General features: G+C 44.0%; 1 protein-coding gene across 6 annotated transcripts in view; it reads right to left on the reverse strand.

Moving 5' to 3' along the window:
• Nucleotides 1-2,815: 2,815 nt before the first annotated feature.
• grik1a (glutamate receptor, ionotropic, kainate 1a) overlaps nt 2,816-22,860 on the reverse strand; it is a 36,386-nt gene continuing 16,341 nt past the window's right edge. For 3 of the 6 annotated variants that reach the window (XM_077020108.1, XM_077020111.1, XM_077020109.1), the window contains 12 exons: nt 22,744-22,797; nt 22,116-22,289; nt 21,107-21,250; nt 17,293-17,400; nt 13,492-13,602; nt 13,133-13,336; nt 11,803-12,026; nt 10,529-10,647; nt 7,432-7,649; nt 5,998-6,223; nt 5,284-5,534; nt 2,816-3,255 (listed from right to left, as the gene is read on the reverse strand). In XM_077020108.1, the coding sequence (XP_076876223.1) occupies nt 3,103-3,255; nt 5,284-5,534; nt 5,998-6,223; nt 7,432-7,649; nt 10,529-10,647; nt 11,803-12,026; nt 13,133-13,336; nt 13,492-13,602; nt 17,293-17,400; nt 21,107-21,250; nt 22,116-22,289; nt 22,744-22,797 (1,986 nt within the window). In that variant the 3' untranslated portion in view covers nt 2,816-3,102. Of the gene's footprint in view, nt 3,256-4,855; nt 5,026-5,283; nt 5,535-5,997; nt 6,224-7,431; nt 7,650-10,528; nt 10,648-11,802; nt 12,027-13,132; nt 13,337-13,491; nt 13,603-17,292; nt 17,401-21,106; nt 21,251-22,115; nt 22,290-22,743; nt 22,798-22,860 lie in introns of those variants that run through there. The other 3 variants (XM_077020112.1, XM_077020107.1, XR_013133734.1) reach the window with 3 other exon arrangements.

The following is a 22,860-nucleotide window of genomic DNA, read 5'->3' on the forward strand; positions in this document are numbered from 1 at the left end:
TCTCTCAAGGTCTCACTTCAAAATCCACCTTACTGACACATACTGATACCTACTGACACTCGATCCTTATCTCTGGGCTGACCTTTGTCACAAAGCTTTATTGTTTCAATCCCCTCTACTCGTAGAGGATCAGAAGACCACCAGTCAGGCTCAGGGAGGCAAAGTTAAATGAAACAAGTAAAAACAATTCAAATCGAAGGGATCACAGCAGTTTTCGATCAGGCTAATTACATTCCAATTCAATTTAGACTTCGGAGGAATTAAAACAATGCCAGTAAGATGCTCTCCACGGAGATCCGTATTATCCAGACCACCATCACCGCTGCTGGCCATCGGCACAGCTGCTGCTCCGCTGTTGTACCGCTGGAGTCGTTAGTGCTAATGGCACACTCGGCTTCAAGCGCGTGCCCTCCCCAAGGATTAATGTGTGTTGTGAGACTTGTGAGGACGGTGGGGACAGCGCTCACACCTGAGACTCCCCTCACGGTCCCACAGACAGCAACAGACCACACACTCACTTGCAGCCATATGGGCTTGTTGCGTGTGGATATAATGGACATAATAAAAGCTGAGGTAGCCAACACTGATCATTTACTGAACAGATGAGTAAACAGACCAACAAGATCATTCGTGTCAATAACAGATGGTTGCCTGAGGTACTGTCTCTGATTATGCTAACAACCTGTCCATTCCAATGTATGACCTTTTTAACCCCTAATTAACATTTCAGTCCAGGAGTTACTTAATTCATTTTGTTTTAACCATGAAACTGAAACCATGTAATTCATCTTTTACTTTGTTCCATGCAGCCTCTATGGTTTTCTGACTGATCTGGTATAACTAATCCTGTGAACCATTTTCTCCAGAAAAGAGGCTAGCACTGAATTTCTGTCAAGGTCATCGGGGTCTCATATTGAGCTCCGCCATATACAGAATGAGCCTCTGAAGTCTTGGTCACATGGTAAAGGCTGATCTCTTTATTTACTTGTCATTTTACTTCTCTCCTCACACTCCATGCACCCCCAAACACACTCACACTCTCTTTCTCTCTCTCTCACACACACACACACACACACACACACACACACACACACACACACACACACACACACACACACACACACACACACACACAGATACTCACACTTTCTCAAAGTCGCTCACAGTTAACTCTTCTAGATGTTCATTCTGACACTGCGGGGATCTGAGAGCCTCATCATCTGTGCTGTAAATGGCCTGGCTGGGGTCACGGTGGGAAGCCTCCAGACTCACTGATGGACCTTCTTCTTTGTCACAGTAACTCTGAGTGCTCTGATGTCCGACTCTGGGCGATACTCATATCAGCGTCTGCTGTTGTACAGCACATACAGAGGCTGAAATGCTTTCTGTAAGCTCATTTAAAAACACATTTCTTGCTTCAGTGTACATTAAAAATAGCCTAAGTGGGAAGACATTTTTAGTTAATTTGTATATTGTTTATTGTCATTTTTCAACATGCATCAGCTGCACATAATATATATAGGTCATCTACCGCAGAGAAAGAATCACATTTGAACAGGTTTAATAGTGCTTGGTTTCAGAGTGAAGGCTGTAAGAAGACAGGGCCCTATCAGCATCCACTCAAATTGGAGGGCTCTCAAACACTCCCTTAGTTCTGGACAGAGCTCAGCATTTTTTCTGCTTATGGTTGAATTACTTTCTTACACTCCCCGAGGTTCTACTGTTCTATAGCAGGTGTTGGAAGCTGATGAAGAACTTGTGCACGTGCCCACACACACACACACACACACACACACACACACACACACACACACACACACACACACACACACACACACACACACACACATGACTCATTAAACACCCTTCATGCTTAAGGTTCCCTAAGGATCTTCCATATGTACAAGTTGCTTTTCTCTAATGTATTACTGTAAAGGATATGTTAACCTCACATATATATGAATAATTATCTCTTTTCTTGCATTTATAGATGTATAATTAGGTGTTAGGGCAAAATCAGACTGATTTGGACCAAGGTGGGAAGAACAGCAACATTTCTGTAATTGTATCAACATCATGTCAGAATGCATGTTATGATGTCAGAATGCATGTTGTGATATAAGAATGCATGTTATGATATCAGAATGCATGTTATATGAATGCATGTTATGATATAAGAATGCATGTTATGATGTCAGAATGCATGTCATCATATAAGAATGCATGTTATGATGTCAAAATGCATTTACTAGGGCAAGGCAAGTTTATTTATATAGCACACACATACACACTGGCAATTCAAAGTGGATATGTGCACGCATCAGTTGCTGACCTTTTTCTGATTGATGTGATCCGGACCAGGAAGCACATGTTGTGTGAACATCACACTGAAAAAAATAAAGCATTGGCTCAATGTAATAAAATTGAATTAATCAATCACACGAATTTTTTTTCATTGACTCAATCCAAAAAACTTAATTCATGACTAAATGAATTTCGTTTTTTTAATTGATTCCATGAAAAAAAATTCGTGTGATTGATTAATTCAATTTTATTACATTGAGCCAATGCTTTATTTTTTTCAGTGCAGAAGTTCACATGTTTTGAACTGTCAGAGTCAGAATGGAAGTGTGCGATGGTCTTTAGGGCAGTAAGCGTAGCCCAGACCTCAATCAAAGGAAAATGAAATTTGCAAACAATTACCATTAGGATTAACAGCAGTGTAACACCATAACAGTATTACATATGTATTACAAAAAAGCAAATATACTATCAGAAACCATATAAAATATGTAAAACCTTTTTATTTTTAAAATTGAGGACAGCACAAGAAATGTCACAATGCATACAATGGAATGTTTCAGTAGGGCTTCTGATATGTTCCTCATCATCCCGTTTCCATTTCACTCAGTAATGCCATTCACAACACACTATTTCAAGATGTGGGTCACTACCACAAAGTATAATCAATGCACATTACATCCCTTTGAAATGCCATATATCCTTTTAAATGAAGAAGAATATCCTTGAAGAATTAACAGTGAGAACGTCGTGATGAATCATTTAAAGTCAGAAATTTCTCTGCAGATTTAGAAGGTCTCTCTACGCCACGGTTTCTTTCCTCAGGATGCGCTTGGAGCTGCACAAGACTCCCGTGAGTGCTGCACGGCCCCGAGTTCTTCCTCTCTTCTTCACACTCTTGTGGCACCTGAAGGACACGCCCAGATCCTCCAACACCTCACTGAAAGACACACACTGGCAAAAACAAGACGAAGTCACAGTTAAGTCTTCAGCCTGCGAGGGCAATCCTGCTCTTCTCAAAACCCCAAGCAAGGACAAGTGTGAGAGTATCGTGGTATACTAGCCAGGAGTATGGGAGTGTGGAGTGGACGCTATACTGTAGTACTGTTTTTTACAACACACTATATTAGTTACAGCAACATGCAATGTGAATCCATTCATGAAATGCAGTACATTTGGTATCCACTGTGACTTTGTTTTAATCACATTAGAGACGTGGGCGGATGCAGCTTGGTGTGTGTGTGGTGCACCTGCTCGGATAGGGGATTGACACCCAGATGTCAGGTTCAATGGTTTCTGCACCTACACCAGTCAGCCATCACCTTCTGATGACCACAGGAAATAGGTGCTAGCCCTGTTGTTCTGTTCTGCATAACTGATGAGAACCCATAATGTGTTTCTGCCTGCCATGGAACATCAAACCTGGGCAACTAATGCTGAACTGTAGACGACCAGATGAGAAACAGGTGCTTTTCCTGGATTTTATGAAGCTCTAGTTTAGAGACATAAATATACTGTATATCAAGCAGGAAGTCCTGCTGCTCAGCTGTTGACTTGACCTCCTTAAACCCAAACCAGGAACCTTTCCTCTTAGACCCGATGAGTCTGCGTCAAATGAATATAAACCACCAATTATTATTCGTCCAAAATTGTTATAAGATGAAATCACCTAAGCAACATCCTTAAACTGAAACAGATGCCTGCATGTTTATTTTGCTGTGATAAGGCCACATGGGAGAAGGCATTTGAAAATGCAAACGGTTTCCCCATTGGACCATCCTCAACGTCACACTGTTTTTTCGCTTAATGGCTCGGAACGTCCTCGGCGGAACACTCGTGCTTTTGCTAAATCAATTATTCGTCTTTGGGTACTCATAAAGCCCATGTGATCTTCTGTGCAACAGTCCAGTTCCAACAGAAGAAGAAAAACACGGGAATCGCTCTGTGATTGACAGCCCAAGACACCGTGGGTTTGCGCCGTGAGAGGCAGCACACCCTGCCTGAGCCGAGCCATCATGATAAGGTTATTTAATACGGCTTAGGGCACAAAGGCCGCGGCTGGAGAGCATGAGCTGGGCTGTGTGTGTGGCAGACCAGCCTGTCTTTGGACCACAGCACATTTCTTTGGCCGTGAATGGTCATTCTGGGCCTACCTTGGATTATCCTCAGTGAATCGCCATGCGACCTGGCCAAGTGAAGAATCGTGACCTTTTGGACTAAAAATGGCTGAAACATTAAAACGCTGTGAGCATCAGTCTGGTCCTTCTCCAGTGGACACAACCTTGGTCCCCAACAAAGCATAAGATCTCCACAGCTCACCATATTTGAAGCGTTATATGCACCGTGTGAAATCGATCAATATTTCATTTAGAGCTTCGTTTCTTATTTGGCCAGGGACAGGGCGAGGAATAAGATCTGATCCCTACTGTTGACTCTGTAGGAACCTGTGCTGCTTTGGAAAGCAGGCGTGCACTATACTGTAGCTGAGAGTGCTACGTGCAGCGCTCACACACGCGTGGTAACAAGGAGGGGTGATTAATGAGGTCACACGCACCACTTCCAAAGCTAGTGGGGTGAGCATGAGGGCGATTAACGTGAGGAGAACACGTCGTCCCCGAGAAGGCGGCCGCCCTCTAAATCTCTGGATAAGGAGGTGCTGATGGAGGAGGTGGAGCCACGCCGCTGCAGCCGCTGCGACTGTACTTCATAAAAGAAACAGAAGGCCTGCGGCACGCGCACGAAAGACACAAAACATAAAAAGGAAACGACAAATCAGGAGGAGGAGACATGCAAATGAAGCGATGTGTACGAAACAAAGCCAAAACAAAAACAATAATGCCAAAAAACGAAAACAACGCCAGGCTCTGTCTCCAAGCAGCGATACATAATCCATGAGAATCCGCTGAAAACCTGCGCCGGATAACGAATGGCGACGCGATTTTCCTGCGTCTCACGCCCGTAAGGCGTCACGTCCGGCCTCACCTCCTCCACGTCGCTGTTCTTGCGGACCTTGTAGACGAACTCTCCCACCGCCACAAACACAGACAGGACGAGGCCGGCGGCGAGCACGATGAAGATGCCCCCGATGTTCTCCACGCCCAGGGCGCTGGCCTCCTTGCTGTCCTCCTCGGGGCAGCCGCTGCCCCTCCACCACTTCTCCTTCATCATGTGCAGCTTGCCCTCCTCCTGCAACTGCAGGATGGCGATGGTCACCTTGTCCCGGTACGGAGAGCCTGGGGAGACGGGCGGCACGGTGGGCGCGACTTACACGCGTACAGGTGGCGTTCACAAAAACCGAAGCGGATCCATACAGTTAACGGCTGATTTAAATACACAATGAAAATGTGCTTTGGTTCCATTAAATGGTGGCCATTATCATAACAGTAAAAAGTGTGATCAAAAACAAATTAGATTAGAGCTTATATAACAAAATATGTGCATGCACTGTTGGACAGTTCAGAGAAAATTGTGCAATGGGCTAGTTAATATGTAATAACACTGATGTTGTTTTGCTTTGTCTCTTCAATAGAAGTTAACAAAATATGAATTGTGAGAAGCCGTGAGGTAAGTCATGTGTCCTCTGAAAATCAAGACCACGTGGCCATGTCTCTGTCCACAGCCTGCCCATATCTCCGCCTAAAACATACACATATCCCTGCACATAGCCTCAGAACCCAGTAGGAACCTGATGATTACCTATAGGGGTTCCTACTCCATAGCCTTTAGAGTCGATGAGCCCTCCAACCTGCGTGAGGTTGCAATTTCTCTGACTGATGTACTCAATGCTGGTGGACTCCATGAGGAGGGCGTAGTCAGTGGTGAGGACCCGCGTGATGCCTTCACGGTTGTGCTTCACCAGCGCCGTGTTCTTCCTGCTGCTCATGAAGGCCCACATCTTCTCGTAGGTGGAAATCTTCGACTTCTAGCAACAAACACAAGGAGGGGGAATGCAGAAGTTTGCGGACGACCTTGAACTTTTTGCAGATGGTCCCTTTTTTTGGCCTCAGCCTGCAGACTTGATCCCATCTCTTACACAGCTATCAGAAGCAGCTTATCGAGGCCACCACACAGGGGGAGCTCCATACAGCTGTGCTGGGTAATAACTTTGCCTCAGCCACCTCTCAGAATGAGTCCAAAAGAGGCAAGTTGGCAGAGATTTGCAGTCTGGGTATAGGGTGCTCAACCAGGGAAAATGGAACAGCTGGGCTCTAAATCTCTCTTGGCTGATTCGATTTGTACTGGCCGTGTACAAGTCCCTGTTTCACCGGCTACAGGAGGCAGTAATCATCTGCTACAATCTTTGTGGATAAAACCCATACTGGTCACTGGGCACGCTCTCTTGCCCTAGCCATGTCTCTGTATTGTCAGCTAATTCTCCCTCCATTCCTCCTTCCATCTCTCTATTTCTCTCTCTGACTCTCTCTCTCAAACACGTTTTTGTGTTTTTATTCTGTCTGTCTGGCCTCTTTCTCCCCTGCCTCCTTCAAGGCAGACAGCCTCCATACATGCACAGCTTAGACACACGAACGGATTTGCAGAGGCAGATTACTGCATTACTGGCATGAGAGATGGGACGATTGTAGGAAGTAAATTCAGCAATGATTTCTGGGTGATTGGAGCACACAGGGGCATTAGTGCAGATACTGAGATGAATCTACTCCAGGAAAAAAGCATCTTTATAGAAATGGAAACACTGCCATGGTCTGGTGAGACATTCTCTTGTTTCGTGTGAGGACACAGTGTAGGATGATGGATTAACTACACTAAAAACACCTACTGGCTGTGTTTGCATCCATCACCCAGTTTGCATTGCATTGAGAGGCAAGTGTGAGCAATCAATAAGCCTTCCAAAAATCCCATCAATATACTGTTAGCAACTGCAGCCCCTTCTGGGCAGAGAGACCCGCCGTAAGATTTATAGTCCTCTCAGATCCGTCGTGGGCGTTCTGAATCTATTGTGCTTTTACTATGATATTAATAACTCATGACTTGAATGGGTTTTTAATAATCTTGCATGATAGCAAACATGTTCCTGGGGTGTGCGCATGCATGTATGCATACATCTGTACATCTGTGTGTGTGTGTGTTTGTGTGTGTGTGTGTGTGTGTGTGTGTGTGTGGTTCCTTTACCTTAAAGAACGTCATGGTGGATCCGTCTCTCACTGCTCCATATTCAATTCTAGTCTGCTTGGCCAGGTCGTCAGCCGAATCGATTGGAGCGTCCATCCTCTCCACAGTGAGAAAGGCGGCCAGGTTTGCGGTGTAGGATGAGATGATGATTAGTGTGAAGAACCACCAAATCCCTCCAACAATTCTTGTGGACAGAGCTTTGGGCATGAGGTCCGAGCCTGTGAAGCAGCAGGGGACCTGTTCAAAGCAGTGTTAGGAGACCTCCAACAGCTCCAACACCCCCAACACCCCCAACCCTCTTCTAAACCTACACAAGCTTGCACGAATAAGACATTAAAGGAATACTTTAGCATATAATGCTAGCGTGGCTGGTGTTCACTGAAAGCTAATAGCCTCCAGTTTCTTTGACTACCATGAGTTATCTACAGAATGCTAATTAGTGGTTACTAGCTATTTTTCCATTATTAATAGTGCTACCGTTTTTCAGTCAAACTATTCCTTTAAAAATAGAACTTTTGTTCATAAAACACAATGGCTATCACAGTGCCTAACAGTGTGGAGATGCTTTGTGCATTTGGGATTGAGGTTAGAATAAGCAGACTGCAGCCACTGTGCCATTCAGGAGTTACGTTCACAGCACAATGGCCAGCAATGCTAAGAGCCCAGTAGCTTGAGCAAATGCTCTGGTGTGTTCAATATGTATCTAAAGAAGAATGTCGATCTTGCTCCTGGTACTGGTGTATGATACTGCACTGCTGTATGAGATTGGACACAGCCAGTATAACACTACAAACAGGCTACAAGTATGATGAGAAATAATTGAGAACAAATAAAATGTTGAATATTAAAATAGTGGGGAAAGAATCAGGACACTGTATATGACTGCCTGCTTGCACATTTGCAGTAATGTGTAAAAGAGAACATGGTCAGTTATCTTTATCTTATCACATCTTTATCTTATCACACATATAACTTACTATAAGTTCTCAAAGCATTCAGTGTGGATTTCCATCTTGGAAGCAATGATAAATCTCTAACTGAAAGGATTCAGAATGGTAGGCACTCAGAGGCATCCTGGGATTATGAGGATTATGAAGCTGTCAGAGAGACTGCACAGTGGTGTTTATCTTCGCTAAGGTCTAAAACAGAGGGTCTTCCTACATCAATATGACAAACCTCCTACCACATACCGACTAATAACTCTCTCAGAGACCAGCAGTGTATCAAACAATTACATAAGTTTAGTAACAGACTAAAGAACATTATCAGTGTGAATCAACACCAGACAGTTCTTCTTTAAAGTAGCGTTGATCTTAAACTTTGGCTATAACAAGTTTGTTTGGGAGTGTTTGTGGCCGACGGAGACGTGTGTATATATACGAGGTAACGATGCAGTTCCATAGAGATGAACAGGTGTCACGGTAGTGGAACGGCTTATGTGTTTCACGTGTGAATGCTCGGGTGATTGACAGTTCACACTCATCTCATGTCCTTTGCTTTGCACTGTGGCTTTGATTCCGCTGACTGGTCAGGTGTGTCTATTACCTGTGATCTGTAAAGTACATCAACCTGTCAAGCTTACGCGTATCCTGTGCTAGCCAAATGCCGGGACTGTTGCTGCCCTCCCACAGGGGCCAATCCCGCCTAGCCACCCACCTCACACTGAGGCCGTTCTGAGGTGATGGTGAGTTAAGTGGACCGCTAGGCTAGAGCTAAGAAGATCTGTATTGCTCCACGCTCAGAGTTGGGGGAGAGGTATCGCTGCCAACCGTCTTCACTATCTTGACTTTCCCCTTTCAAAAAGCAGAAAGACAAGCAAGTTCTTCTCAGACAGCTATCACTGAATGTCTCCAGTGGACAACTTGAAGCCAAGTCTGAGACATTCTGTCTCTCTATTCATGTCATTCTGCATGTTATTTGCAAACAGAAAATGACAACCACTCGACACAATTCACCGAGAGCATTCATCACTTTCAACACATCACTCACTTTAAAAGCACATCACTGAGATGAGAGACCCAGCTCTCCTGACTAATTCCTCTACACGTCTTTACAGGCGCTTGCAGAAATAAGGAGAGAAGAAAGGGAAGACACAAACAAGCTAACAAAATAAGAACTGGGTAGTATTTTGGGTAGCAGCACATTTGCATTCTGCTGATTCAGTTGTAATAAGCATGTTGAAGTTTTAATTAAGCAAAACCTAATTAAAGAAGCATGACTGATTGGTTTCCTGTTGGTTGTTATTTACCCAAACACATGCATATGCACGTACACACACATGCTGAATTCTGAGCAGCCTCATTTATTATAATTCATGGGTGGTTAACCGACTCAATGGTCAGTGGCCGTAAAACACAATGTAAGGTTAAATTACTTGCTCAAATGTGGAGCCCCTCCTGTTAAATACATTGCTTTAGCACATCCGCTTCCACAGTAATCCCGGCCTCTCTAGCAGCTGTCATCCAACAGGGCTGCCAGAGTGCTATTTGGCACCCAATGATTGGGATTGGGAATGATGTTCCCATCTCCTGCTCTCGTTAAAGCCAAAGTTCCTGCTCAACACTCCCCTGCACACCTGACACAGCATCCATTTACTCGTACGTCCAGTGTTGTGGAACCGGCAAGCTTGTCCGTCCGTTCATAACTGCCTCATTACAGAGACCAGGAAAGTTGAAATAAAAGCTACACTATCATAATTAGAGTGTCACTTTAAATCAGGTGTTTCTAGTAGCTGTGAACCTGCCCTGGGGCCACGGTGGGAAGGAGAACAGCTCGTTTGCTGCTGCCAGTAAGCTCTTGGTTCCATTCTTGGTGATTTCGTGATACCATCATGAATCTTAGTGAAATGTGTACTGGCGAGAAGTTTGCAATGCAAAAGTGCACGATTATCTCAGTCAACAGAGCTTGACTTAAAACACGTGAGAACGACTCTGAAAGAAGTGATTTATGCATTTCACCATGTGAACATTGTATTGAGATGAATATCATTACTTAAATATGAGGGAAAAAAAACCCCACAGCTTCGTAAGTTGGATAGAATGTCAGAAGACAGGCGTTAGAGTTGCGGGCGAGAAGGCGAGCAGCTTCAGTAGCCCACCTTGCCTCATGAGTGCAGCGACTCCGAACCATAAGCTGTTCAATAACGTGAAGCTGTTTTCCATCACATCTGAGGCAGGGTTGCAGGGGTGAGGGTTGTACCATTCATATGGTGTAAATCTGTTTGGGGTTTAAAAAAGAGATTCAATCAATCAATCAAAATTGATCTATATAGTGCTTTTTACAACAGTTGTTGTCACAAAGCAGCTTTACAAGTGAGTAAACCAAGGGCAACAGTGGCAAGAAAAAACTCCCTAAGAGCATGAGGAAGAAACCTTGAGAGGAACCAAGACTCAGGAGGGGAACCCATCCTCCTCCGGCCGACTCCAGTTGTACACAAATCGTCCAAAGACATGCTGCAAGAGTGCTGATGATTTTCAACAGCAAGAAAGAATAAAAATTATATATAACTAAGCCTAATTTATTACTGTTCTGTTTCAAAATTGATGAACCACCCACTTATGGAATCAAATTTTTGCATCTGTCTGGTGCAAATAGAGGGTCATGAGAACGTCAAGGTTAGAATTAATATCCCAGAATGATTAATTCACGAGTCTTAAGATGAAATGGAACATTGATTTAGTAAAATAAAGATACTACTATTATAAAGGCATTTGAAATTCACAAGTCTTTGACATTACAAAATTAGATAATTTAAAAAATCCTATAGTAAATCATAAATCATTGATGTCATGCATGCACACCACAAACATATTTCCTATTAAAGCATATGTTCAGAACACATTTCTTCATTGTTTTTAGCAAAAAAGGAACCAAATACACAATATAGCCATACTAACCAATGAACGGGGCAGAGTTTCAGAAAGATGGAGAAAGATTGGTCAGAACACTGTTTGTGTCTGGATTTGCATTTTAATAGACTCGGGCAATCTTGGAGCTTCTATATTTCTATATTCTCAGGCATATTGATGGACTGGGTCTTTGAAGCTGTACTTGTGATACAATTTTACCTTGTGATGTAAGATATAATACTATATATATATATATATATATATATATATATATATATATATATATATATATATATATATATATATATATATATACATTTTTTGTAGAGTGCAAGTATTTCATTTCATCTGACCAGCTTTTACCAGCTCGGCAAGATCTTCATAAGTAGGTATTAAGCAGGTAAAAATTATACAGCGGGTATATATAGTATATGCCTAGGAAACGAATTAATGTGATTGCTTAATCCAAAGGCCCACAGCTAGACATCAAAGCCAGGGAAAGAGTGAAGGTTTCTGACGGTACCTAGCAATGACGAACAGCACACAGCTGACCCCCAGGCAGGCCAGCAGGACGTAGAGCCAGATGTCTGGTGCGAGGGGGTTGAGGAAGGAGAAGACCCCTGGGCTGGTGCCGTTGGGCTTACGGTATAGGATACTGATGCCCAGAGTCATGAAGGGCTTTGAGAAGTCAATGACTTTCTCCCGCACGTAGGTGATGGTCAGAGGGGCCACGGCCAGATCGGCAGACTGAGAAAATGCAGAAGAGGGAGGGATAGATTTAAAACAAACAAACAAACAAACATATACAAGTGTGATGTTAAGTGACAAGGTCAATTTATCACTCCAAGACACAAAAATGGACACGGTGACCTGAAAAACAATGTGAAATATAATGTGCATTTGCAAGAAGGATTAAAGGAGCAGTCAGCTGGAAAACTCACTCCAGGAAACACACGCCACTCACTCCAGGAAACACACACCACTCACTCCAGGAAACACACACCACTCACTCCAGAGAACACACACCACTCACTCCAGGGAGCACACACTACTTACTCCAGGGAACACACACTACTCACCCCACTGAACACACGCCACTCACTCCAGGGAACACACACCACTCACTCCAGAGAACACACACTACTCACTCCAGGAAACACACGCCACTCACTCCAGGGAAACACAGTCCCCTGGTCCACTGTACATGTCCCTACTCATAAGCCTTATCTTCCATTTCAAAGCTAAATCAAGGTCTAATATAAGAATATAATATAAGAATTTCTCTGTACATTTTCTTTTCTACACTAAACTGTGTACTTAACAGATGCCTTTGTAGTTCACAAATGTCTATTCCAGAGACCTTGTTTTGTGTAGCATAGGTGAATAGAAAAAAATAAAACATTACGTTGTTTGGTATTATAAACTTTCTTCTTATTGCCAAAATACCTTTGCACTTGTATTACAATTCAATCACATCAATGGAACCATATTGCAATAATGATCTATACCAAGCAAACCAGGAGGTGTGCAAATCAAAACTGCACATTAACACTGAAAATAAGCTGCACTGTTCTACACAACAGCTGTAAAACTGTACAGCACTATTCTACACATTCTAGATGACAGCATACAAAATAGTGTTAGGAGTAGTAGAAGTAACTGTAAACTAATAATGTTGTTTTAGTTGTTTGCATATCCAACTTATTCAGAGTGACTGAATGACAAATATCCTAAATAAGCAGAGTGTTACAGAATCATTTCACAGTAATAACAAACTACCAGTTCAGTTCAAATGTGTTGGTAAACCACCAACTAATTATCAGTGTGAGTGCGTGTATGTGTGTGTAACTCACATGGTCCATTAGCTCCCTGACCATCCCGTTCCATTCCCCCTTGTCGTTTTGGGCACCGTACTTCCCATCTGACACCAGCTTGACCTCGTAGTTGAAGCCCAGGATGTTGGAGAGCTCCTTCAGCAGGTCCAGACAGTAGCCTTCAAAGCGATCATTTCCATACAGCACCTTATCAGACTTCTTATACATTACATAGGGGTTCTCCTGTAAACATGCATCAAATCCACTTCAGGCACTTCATAAAAGTCCAATATTAGCTCAGCACAGCATTCAAATGAATCAATAATTTACCTGATTGCATAAATTAGACAAAAGCAAATGGAAATGGAAAATCATGATTAACACAGCGGCTTTCTTACCAGGATTGTGGTAACAATTAGTGTTCTATTGGCCAGTGAATCGGTCACATTTTTGGAGGAGTCCCTTTTGTCAATCAGGTTCAGACCTGCGTACGTGTTCCACATCCCGATCTAGGAGCAACGCAACGTAAATCCACCACAGAGCACAGATACTACAGCTAACACACAAGTACCATGATGGTGGTGGAAAGTATGGGAATCACTTTCTAATCATATACCACAGATAATAACGTTTTATCTCCGTGAGATCATAGGGTGAGTTAGATCATGGCAACAGAGGAATGATTATTTTATAAGCACCAATGGGGAATGTGCACACATATTTGAGGCTAGTACCACAACATCTACTTTACTGCTCTCATTCTCCCTATACACACACACACACACACACACACACACACACACACACACACACACACACACATATATATATACACAGTTTGTGGTCAAGCACACATTTGTCTTTCAGTGAGATGCTCTGTGGTAATAGCTGCAAGCCATCAAGTCACTTCTCAGTTTAAGTGTCTTGTTTCAACCCTATAACCCCCCTGAATCAATAAGAGCACTCTTGGCCTTTTAAACGCATTAAGTGAAATAAAAGCATGAATTATCCCAGACAGCAGTTCGCAATCAAACAACCCGACGTGTTAATCATAAGTCATCTATGACAGTTTTGTTTACCAAAAACATGATGACTGCATATATTAAGCACATTCAGGATCTTGGATGTTTAAAAATCATGCCAACAGGTTTAGTGGGTTCAAACTGCTAAAAGGTTCAGCACTTCCATGGGAGCTTGGTGGACCCACACCTCTGGCTTTCATCAACTACTCAAGCTCTGGACAACCTCTCCTACCACATGTCTGATAAAGCCATTACACCCTCTCCAGGACACATGTGCAGGTGTTTACAGCACAGGGGAGCCGTCAACATCTGTCATTTCTGCCATGACTTTGTGCATGTAGATCACAATAGGAGAGTCTGGTCTCCTTTAAGACAGAGTGCTTAGGACACAACTAACACAGTGCCCCACAGGCCCACCCCATTAAAGAGAACTCTGCACTCTCAGGAAAAATGGCCCCGGGACTAAAGCTTTGAAAAGTGAACCAGTAGAATAGATCCTGCATCTACAGGGACCAGAGAGGACTAATCTGATTAAAAGATTATTTTTGTCTGATAAGGAATGAGTCATAACTTTGGCGACTATATTATCTGAGATTCTTTAATGCTTAGGAATAAATACTTTAAAGAGTTTCATCCCATTTTTCACTCATATCTTGGTGCCTCTCATCAAAAAGCACAGCACAACCCAGGGTGGTGACCACTTAGACCTACAAACCCCCTATAACTTACTGGCATAGTCACCACAGTTGGGATACTGTAAGCAGAAGCAGAGGTGGCAATTAAAAAGAACCAAAATGTTTATTTAAAGAGAATTACAAGTAAGATGGCTTGTGCAGTTCAAGGTGTGTAGGACACTCAATGTGAAGCACCAGACCACGGCACCTGTTGGGTTTGTGTGTGTGAATAAATGAGACACATCTGAAAGAGTGATTAGTAAACTTGGGATTGAGGCAGAGGGCAATGATTGGTGCGTGATGTGCAGGGTGGTGATTAGTGTGTGACGTGGAGGGCGTTGATTGGTGCGTGACATGGAGGGCGGTTATTGGTGTGTGACATGGAGGGTGGTGATTGGTGTGTGACATGGAGGGCGGTGATTGATGCGTGACATGGAGGGCGGTGATTGGTGCGTGACATGGAGGGCGGTGATTGGTGCGTGACATGGAGGGCGGTGATTGGTGCGTGACATGGAGGGCGGTGATTGGTGCGTGACATGGAGGTCGGTGATTGGTGTGTGATCTGGATGTGAACACCAGTCCTGCAACATCCTAACGCTCATGCTTTCATTGACTTTATTTGTGCAGACATTTGCAGTTTAGATGTACTATGGATAAAAAGGTCCAAAAATGTAATATTAAGATATTAAGGCCCACCATTATTCCCAGCATGCTCAAAATTAAAACAAAATGCATAAAACATGTGATCACAGTGAATGTCCAGTTTTTGAAGGCATGAGAAAGCACCCCACTGACCAGTGAGAATTTTCAGAGGATTGGTAAGTTTCTCACACACCAGCACATGCAGGGAATCTAATGACGTATCTCTTTTAACAAGGGATTTAGAAACAGCAAACCCATCCTTCAGGGTTTCAACTCAGGGACTACAAATGAACCATGGGCATCGCTAATATGAACCACAAAGCTGAACAGATCCACGCCGCCGCTACGCCAACAAATCGCGGTAAAGAACGAACGGGAGAACCACGCGGCGGTTCTGGCAGCTACTGTCCTGTTTAACAAGCACCGTCAGCTGTAGAAGAACACGAGGCATCGGCGTCTGAAGAGCGCGCGCCTGTCTGTGATAACGCGTTCATTAACGGCGCTATGAGACACGCGCTCTTTATGCGCGGCGTCTGGCGTTCGGCACGCCGCCCTCCGGGCGCTCCGGAGAGCGACGGCTTGCTTAAATGAATTAACTCCAGAAAATAAATTAGCGCTGCTCCCCGAACATGTGCTGGCGGATTAACGTGTTTGTGTACCAAAGCATTCGATGAGACACTTTCAGATATGCTCCTCACTCCGAAAAAAACCCCTGCAAGAAACATGAAAGCTTTTCAATATGGTATTAAGCACAGTACGCTAAATGTATTCTTCACTGACACGAGGCAAGAGCCGAGGGCTGATCGGGGTCATAATAAGGACATATGAAGGACGTGTGTAGGGGTAAACAGAGGGGAGGGCATTTTTTCTGAGCACAGGGAATTGCAATGAGACTGTAACAAACCTTAGTCCACAACTTACGACGCAGCGCTCCCTTAACTATGCCCTTTTGAAAAGAATTGAAAGGGTGTAATTGTCAGTACATACACAGGTTTGCAGCAAATGATTTCTGTAATCATTTCCTTTTTGCACACAGTTAATATAAATTCAACGATAGTTTCAGGCAAGTAGAATCTATCATATACATATAAATCAAGCTACAACAGCGAACAAAATGTTTAGCATTTAAATACTCAAATCATGCACGTACCACTGCAATAGCTCTGTCTTTTCATAATTTAATAAAAAGTAAGCAAGTAACTAGTTTTGGCCAGTGGACTTACAGAACATATGCTGCAAGCAGCACCACCATGAGCCCTACTTAAGCTACATCACCTTCATGAGCCCTACTTAGGCTACATCACCTTCATGAGGCCTACTTTGGCTACATCGCCTTCATGAGCCCTACTTTGGCTACATCTCTTTCCCTTTTATGAGCCCTACTTAGGCTACATCACCTTCATGAGCCCTATTTAGGCTACATCACCTTCATGAGCCCTACTTAGGCTACATCACCTTCATGATCCCTACTTAGGCTACATCGCCTTCATGAGCCCTACTTTGGGTACATCTCTTTCCCTTTCATGAGCCCTTCTTAGGCTACATCTCTTTCCCTTTCATGAGCCCTACTTAGGCTATATCACCTTCATGAGAGCTACTTAGGCTACATCACCATCATGAGCCCTACTTTGGCTACATCACTTTCCCCTTCATGAGCCCTACTTTGGCTACATCTCTTTCCCTTTCATGAGCCCTACTTAGGCTACATCACCTTCATGAACCCTACTGTACATAGGCTACATCACCTTCATGAGCCCTACTTAGGCTACATCACCTTCATGAACCTTACATATGCTACATCACCTTCAGGAGCCCTACTTAGGCTACATCACCTTCATGAGCCTTTCTTGGTCTGCCTCACCTTTGCTGTGCCATCCTCTTTCAGGCTGATGAGGTCCAGGTCGAAGTCCTTCCTCAGACCATCAGTCTTGTTAAGGACGATACGTCCAGTCAGGCCACTCCACTGGGCCTAGGGTACAGAGTGTTGAGAAGAGGAGGCAGACACAGAGGAGAGACCCAGTGAGTCCTTAAGCCACATTCCAGGTAGCTGTGTAGGGATACAGGAAGAGGCAAGATTTCTTAGTAGGATCAAACCTAAATCATTTCATTCTCTGGACGGTAACTGGTTGGGTCATTCAATTGGGACTTTTCATTTCAATGCAAAACAAGATTATTGAAACAACATATGAACCTCATAGGCAAAGCCAATAAAAGAGATGCCCATGAATAATTCAACATTATGCAACTGCTTCATTTTTCTTAGTTTTAGTAGTTTCCGAAAACAGACCATTTTAATCAATTTAGAATATTCACCTCTCTCCCCATGGCAAGAGCAAGGAGCTTAAGTGAGGTCATTTCACTTTCACCATTATATTTTTCATCTCTCTTTTCATTTCTTTGAAGAAGGCAGACCATTACCACAAATCCAGTTACTGTAAGATTTCCTCCTCATGGCAGAAGCAGGGTCATTAGTGCCAAGTCCCCCCACATATGTCAGATAGAGAGAGGTGCACACCAGCACGGATGTGGGGGGGAATAGTGGGTAGAGGAAGCCGGCGTGTGACCACAAGCAGAAACCTGGCACTGGCCTCCAGCGAGAAGGTGCCACCTGTCGCTCCACTCTGACACGTGACCCATTCACAGGCCATGACTCCTCCCCTCCAGCCTTCTCCACTCAGACACGTGACCCATTCACAGGCCATGACTCCTCCCCTCCAGCCTTCTCCACTCAGACACGTGACCCATTCACAGGCCATGACTCCTCCCCTCCAGCCCTCTTCACTCAGACACATGACCCATTCACAGGCCATGACTCCTCCCCTCCAGCTTTCTTCACTCAGACACATGACCCATTCACAGGCCATGACTCCTCCCCTCCAGCTTTCTTCACTCAGACACATGACCCATTCACAGGCCATGACTCCTCCCCTCCAGCCTTCTCCACTCAGACACGTGACCCATTCACAGGCCATGACTCCTCCCCTCCAGCCCTCTTCACTCAGACACATGACCCATTCACAGGTTATGATTCCTCCCCTCCAGCCTTCTCCACTCAGACATGTGACCCATTCACAGGCCATGACTCCTCCCCTCCAGTTTTCTCCACTCAGACATGTGACCCATTCACAGCCCATGACTCCACCCCTCTGGCCTTCTCCACTCAGACACGTGACCCATCCACAGGCCATGACTCCTCCCCTCCAGCCTTCTCCACTCAGACACGTGACCCATCCACAGGCCATGACTCCTCCCCTCCAGCCTTCTCTATCATAACTGCAGCACTATTTCCCATCTCTCAGTCACTCTGAGCGATAACCAAATCAAAGGCCTACACCCTTTCAAGAAAGGCCATGAGTCTCTCTGCTTGTGCTCAGACATCTCAGATTCAGCTTATGACGCATTTCACAATTAGCTGTGAAGTCATTTGGTGTAGAAGAGTGATTAATTATTGTCCCCCCTACCGGACAATATCGAGGTCAGCAGTGATGCTGTGGTCCAGCCACGGGTGACTAGACAAAATGTGTCACAGCCTGGTCTTGTCTCAGAAAATGATCGAGAGGACCAGGATGTGTCTGGCGAATATTTGACAGTTAATGTTGACATGTGGTCGAGAGTCGCAATTACACAGGGTAGTGAATCATAGTATCTTTGGCAATTCATGTGCAAGACTGCCTTGCGTAATATAGAAACTCCAAATGGCCTGTGAAATGAATTTCTTCTGAAACACATTGCTGGTGTATTTGCAGTAGACGTACGGAGGGTGCTGAGTGATGCAGACTGCAGTTCATGCCTTTGCTTTCTGTAGGATATTTTCCTTGAGAAATAGGAGAGCGAGTGGACGAAGGTCCATTCAGCCCTGATCTGGAACCAGTACTGCAGCTGTCCAAGGCAATCTGAACGTCACAGCAGGGCACACACTGCAGTCCTCGTGCCACGAAATCCAGCCCTGTGCATCAGTCAGTATTAGAACTTAGTGGGAGAGTTCCATCACAACGCATGGCCTTTAATAGTGCTGCAATCGAGCCTTCACAGATCATTTATACGTGACACCTGGAGTCATTTGAGTTGCAGCTGAGCTGAAGCTGTCTCTCTCAAGCTGTCTCTCTCAAGCGGTCTCTCTCAAGCTGTCTATCTCAAGCGGTCTCTCTCTCTCTCATTCCACAGGTTCCTGTTCAGTTCTGTGTTCAGTCTGCCCGTCAATACACTTCTCTCCTGTTCTCACACTCTTCACTGAAGTGGTGTGATTCAACCACTTAGGGACTAATTCTCCTCTGCTGTTTTCGCCAGTTCATTTTTAATTGTGTTTAAGATCGGCACATGGTTTTGGCAGCCTGGGGTCCCTGAGAGAGGCCCTGATCAGCACCATTAAGTTCAACTAATAAAGTGAAGGGCTGTGCCTCTCCTGTTCTGATATGCTGTATTACAGAGTACGTCACATGGACAAAATGTATCATGTATTGTTCCATATTGAAACCGAGATACCTCAAATTATGTTAATAAACCCCCCCCCCCCCCCCCCAAAAGGGTACAGGGAGCTGCCTAACCATCAAACGCCCTGATCAACCACTCATCCCGCACCTAATGTACAGGACCTAATGTACTTCCAGGACGTCAGGTACCAGTCGCCGGTCATGTGATATAATCCCCGAATGGAGAGAAATCAGACAGGGCTCAGACACACAAGGTCAGGAAGTTACGCCACTGCTGTGGAGTAGAGGAGGTGTCTGAACGCAAGGGAAGGTCAAAAGATCAAACTGCACATCAAGGTCCATTACCTGCTCCATATATGAATTATACCTCTGGCCTTGAAAAAATGTGCCAAACAGAGCTTCCAAGTGAAGTTAATGACGTGTAATTTATCACATGAACAAGGTTAGTGATGAAAATGACTACTAACCAAAGACATCAAAACTGATATAATGAAACTAAAATCACTAGTTTACCAAATGGTTAATGAACATGACAGGCTACATTTATACAGTCAATGTAACACACACGACAGGCAACATTTATACAGTCAATGTAACAGACATGACAAGCTACATTTATACAGTCAATGTAACACACACGACAGGCAACATTTATACAGTCAATGTAACAGACATGACAAGCTACATTTATACAGTCAATGTAACACACACGACAGGCAACATTTATACAGTCAATGTAACAGACATGACAAGCTACATTTATACAGTCAATGTAACACACACGACAGGCAACATTTATACAGTCAATGTAACACACACGACAGGCAACATTTATACAGTCAATGTAACTGACATGACAAGCTACATTTATACAGTCAATGTAATGGACATTTCAAGCTACATTTACACAGTCAATGTAGTGAAGGCAAAACAAATATTGAAATGAGCAGTATTTCCTTGGAGCTAGTAACACGATGTGAACTGATGCCTTTTGTTTAATTCCAAACAGTGCCAAGGAGACACTGTGTGTGTGTGTGTGTCTGCGCGTGCGTGTATGTGTGTGTGTGTATGTGTGTGTGATATGACCTTGCCACCTCATGGACCAACTTTATATGATTTTTTTTGCATTTTCCCCATTATTAAATAACTGTGTTATTGCATTTATTTGAAACAGTGCTTCACTGTGTGATCATTTTTGGCTTTGATCATTGTGTGTATGTGTGTGTGCGTGTGTGGCCTGCTCACCTCCTTGAAGAGCTTCATGAAGCGTGGTCCGTACCTCCACGGCTTGTGCCGGTGGCACTGCAGAGAGCTCACCGTCATCTGGCTGGCTCGCTGGGACGCCATGGCGACCAGGAACACAGCGTCATACATAAGCGCCGCCGCCGTCTGCAGGGGGCGGAAGAAAATGTGCGTCCAGATTAGATACGGGGCTCTGAATATTACACACCCACCATCAACATTACCTCACCCCTCAGTATCACAGCAATCCAATGATACGGGCCTCCTCAGTGCAGTCGCTAGGAGTTTTGAAGTCTTTAAGTTTAATGTGTAAGCACTCCGTTTTTGCAGCCTGCTATTAAAGGGATTGGATGGGGAAAAGCGGTAAGCACTGGGTCTTTGGTCTGGGCAGGAAGAGCAATGTGACTTAATCCTACAGACTCGCTTAAAATGTGAGGGCGGGAGCCCAGGGGAAGGGCATCGGGGATGAGTTTGGATTGGCCAGAACGGAACTGCGGATCAGCCTGTACTTCTCTGGGATTTGGCGCTGTGGGTTTTGGATGATGGTTTGCAATTTGGGCAACACTAGTTTCCAATTTGACCAAGATGGATGGGTTTTTATTATATTGCGTATAAAAATATGGATGGGAGTTTTATTCATTTATAAATCAAGCACTCAGATAATTGGAATGAAATTCAGCATTTTTATAGAGGGAATCCAATTGGAAATTCAAACACTTGTGATGTTTCTTTGCTTTATGGACGTGTACATCAACATGTTTCATCTAAACAATGACGCTGGAAGACTGGATTAGCCATGTGACATCCTGCCTATTGTATACTCAAATAAGAGTTTTATTCTCATCTTTACTCTTGGAATGATTCGAATGAATGATTAAACGCTACTGCCACAAGGACCGGAAAGAAATACGTTTTAAATGGCAAAATGAATTGCTACATCCCTAACACTTTAATGACTTAAATAAAATTTTTATAAACGCATGACTGACGGGGTTGGTGAAGCGATGCTTACAGTCATAATGCCACCCATCACACCTCGTTCAGGTCTGGGCGGGGCTAGCTGGCGTTCAGAACTCCATTTATCCACGATAGACGCCACATGGGGGCTGTCCAGGTTCAGCAGACGGAAGGCAGTCATGTTAACGCCACTGTAACGGTACGGCTCCAGATCCAGCGCAAAGAGGTCCTGAAGGAGGAGAGAAGGATCCAGTCAAGGCAACCGCATCACCTCCCCTGGGGCGGAGAAACATGAGAAGCGTCTTGGTAAAGTTTCCCTAATTTAAAACTCTGAAGACTGCAGGGTACAATCTGGGGAAAGGAAGACGTAGACGCTGTGGCCATCTCACAGGTGCCTTCAAAGGGATATAAAGCCTGGAACACTCGAAAATGAACCCACAAAGAACATTACAGTAAAGTCCAGAGTTGAAAGAAAGGCAGAATTTGAAAACATATGAAACACAAATACATATAATTTAAAGCATCATGATGTTTCAGCCTTAGAGAGTAGTTCTACAGTGGAAAAGAGAAACCAAAATTGAATGAAATTATATTTATAAGTGTAGTTATTGATCAACCCTATCTATGAAATACTATTATGGAGAATCATCAAACCTCTCAGGATGGAGGTTCTGGAGACTCACCAAGGTAGTGAAGAAGAAATGGTAATACTCAGTCATCATCCCCATTGACATCAGCTATGGAAAAAAACCCATTAAAACACTATACAGCACAACACAGTGATTCAGTGGTTCTCAGGA

This window comes from Brachyhypopomus gauderio, chromosome 10 (assembly GCF_052324685.1).
Source record: "Brachyhypopomus gauderio isolate BG-103 chromosome 10, BGAUD_0.2, whole genome shotgun sequence".
Taxonomy (NCBI): domain Eukaryota; kingdom Metazoa; phylum Chordata; class Actinopteri; order Gymnotiformes; family Hypopomidae; genus Brachyhypopomus; species Brachyhypopomus gauderio.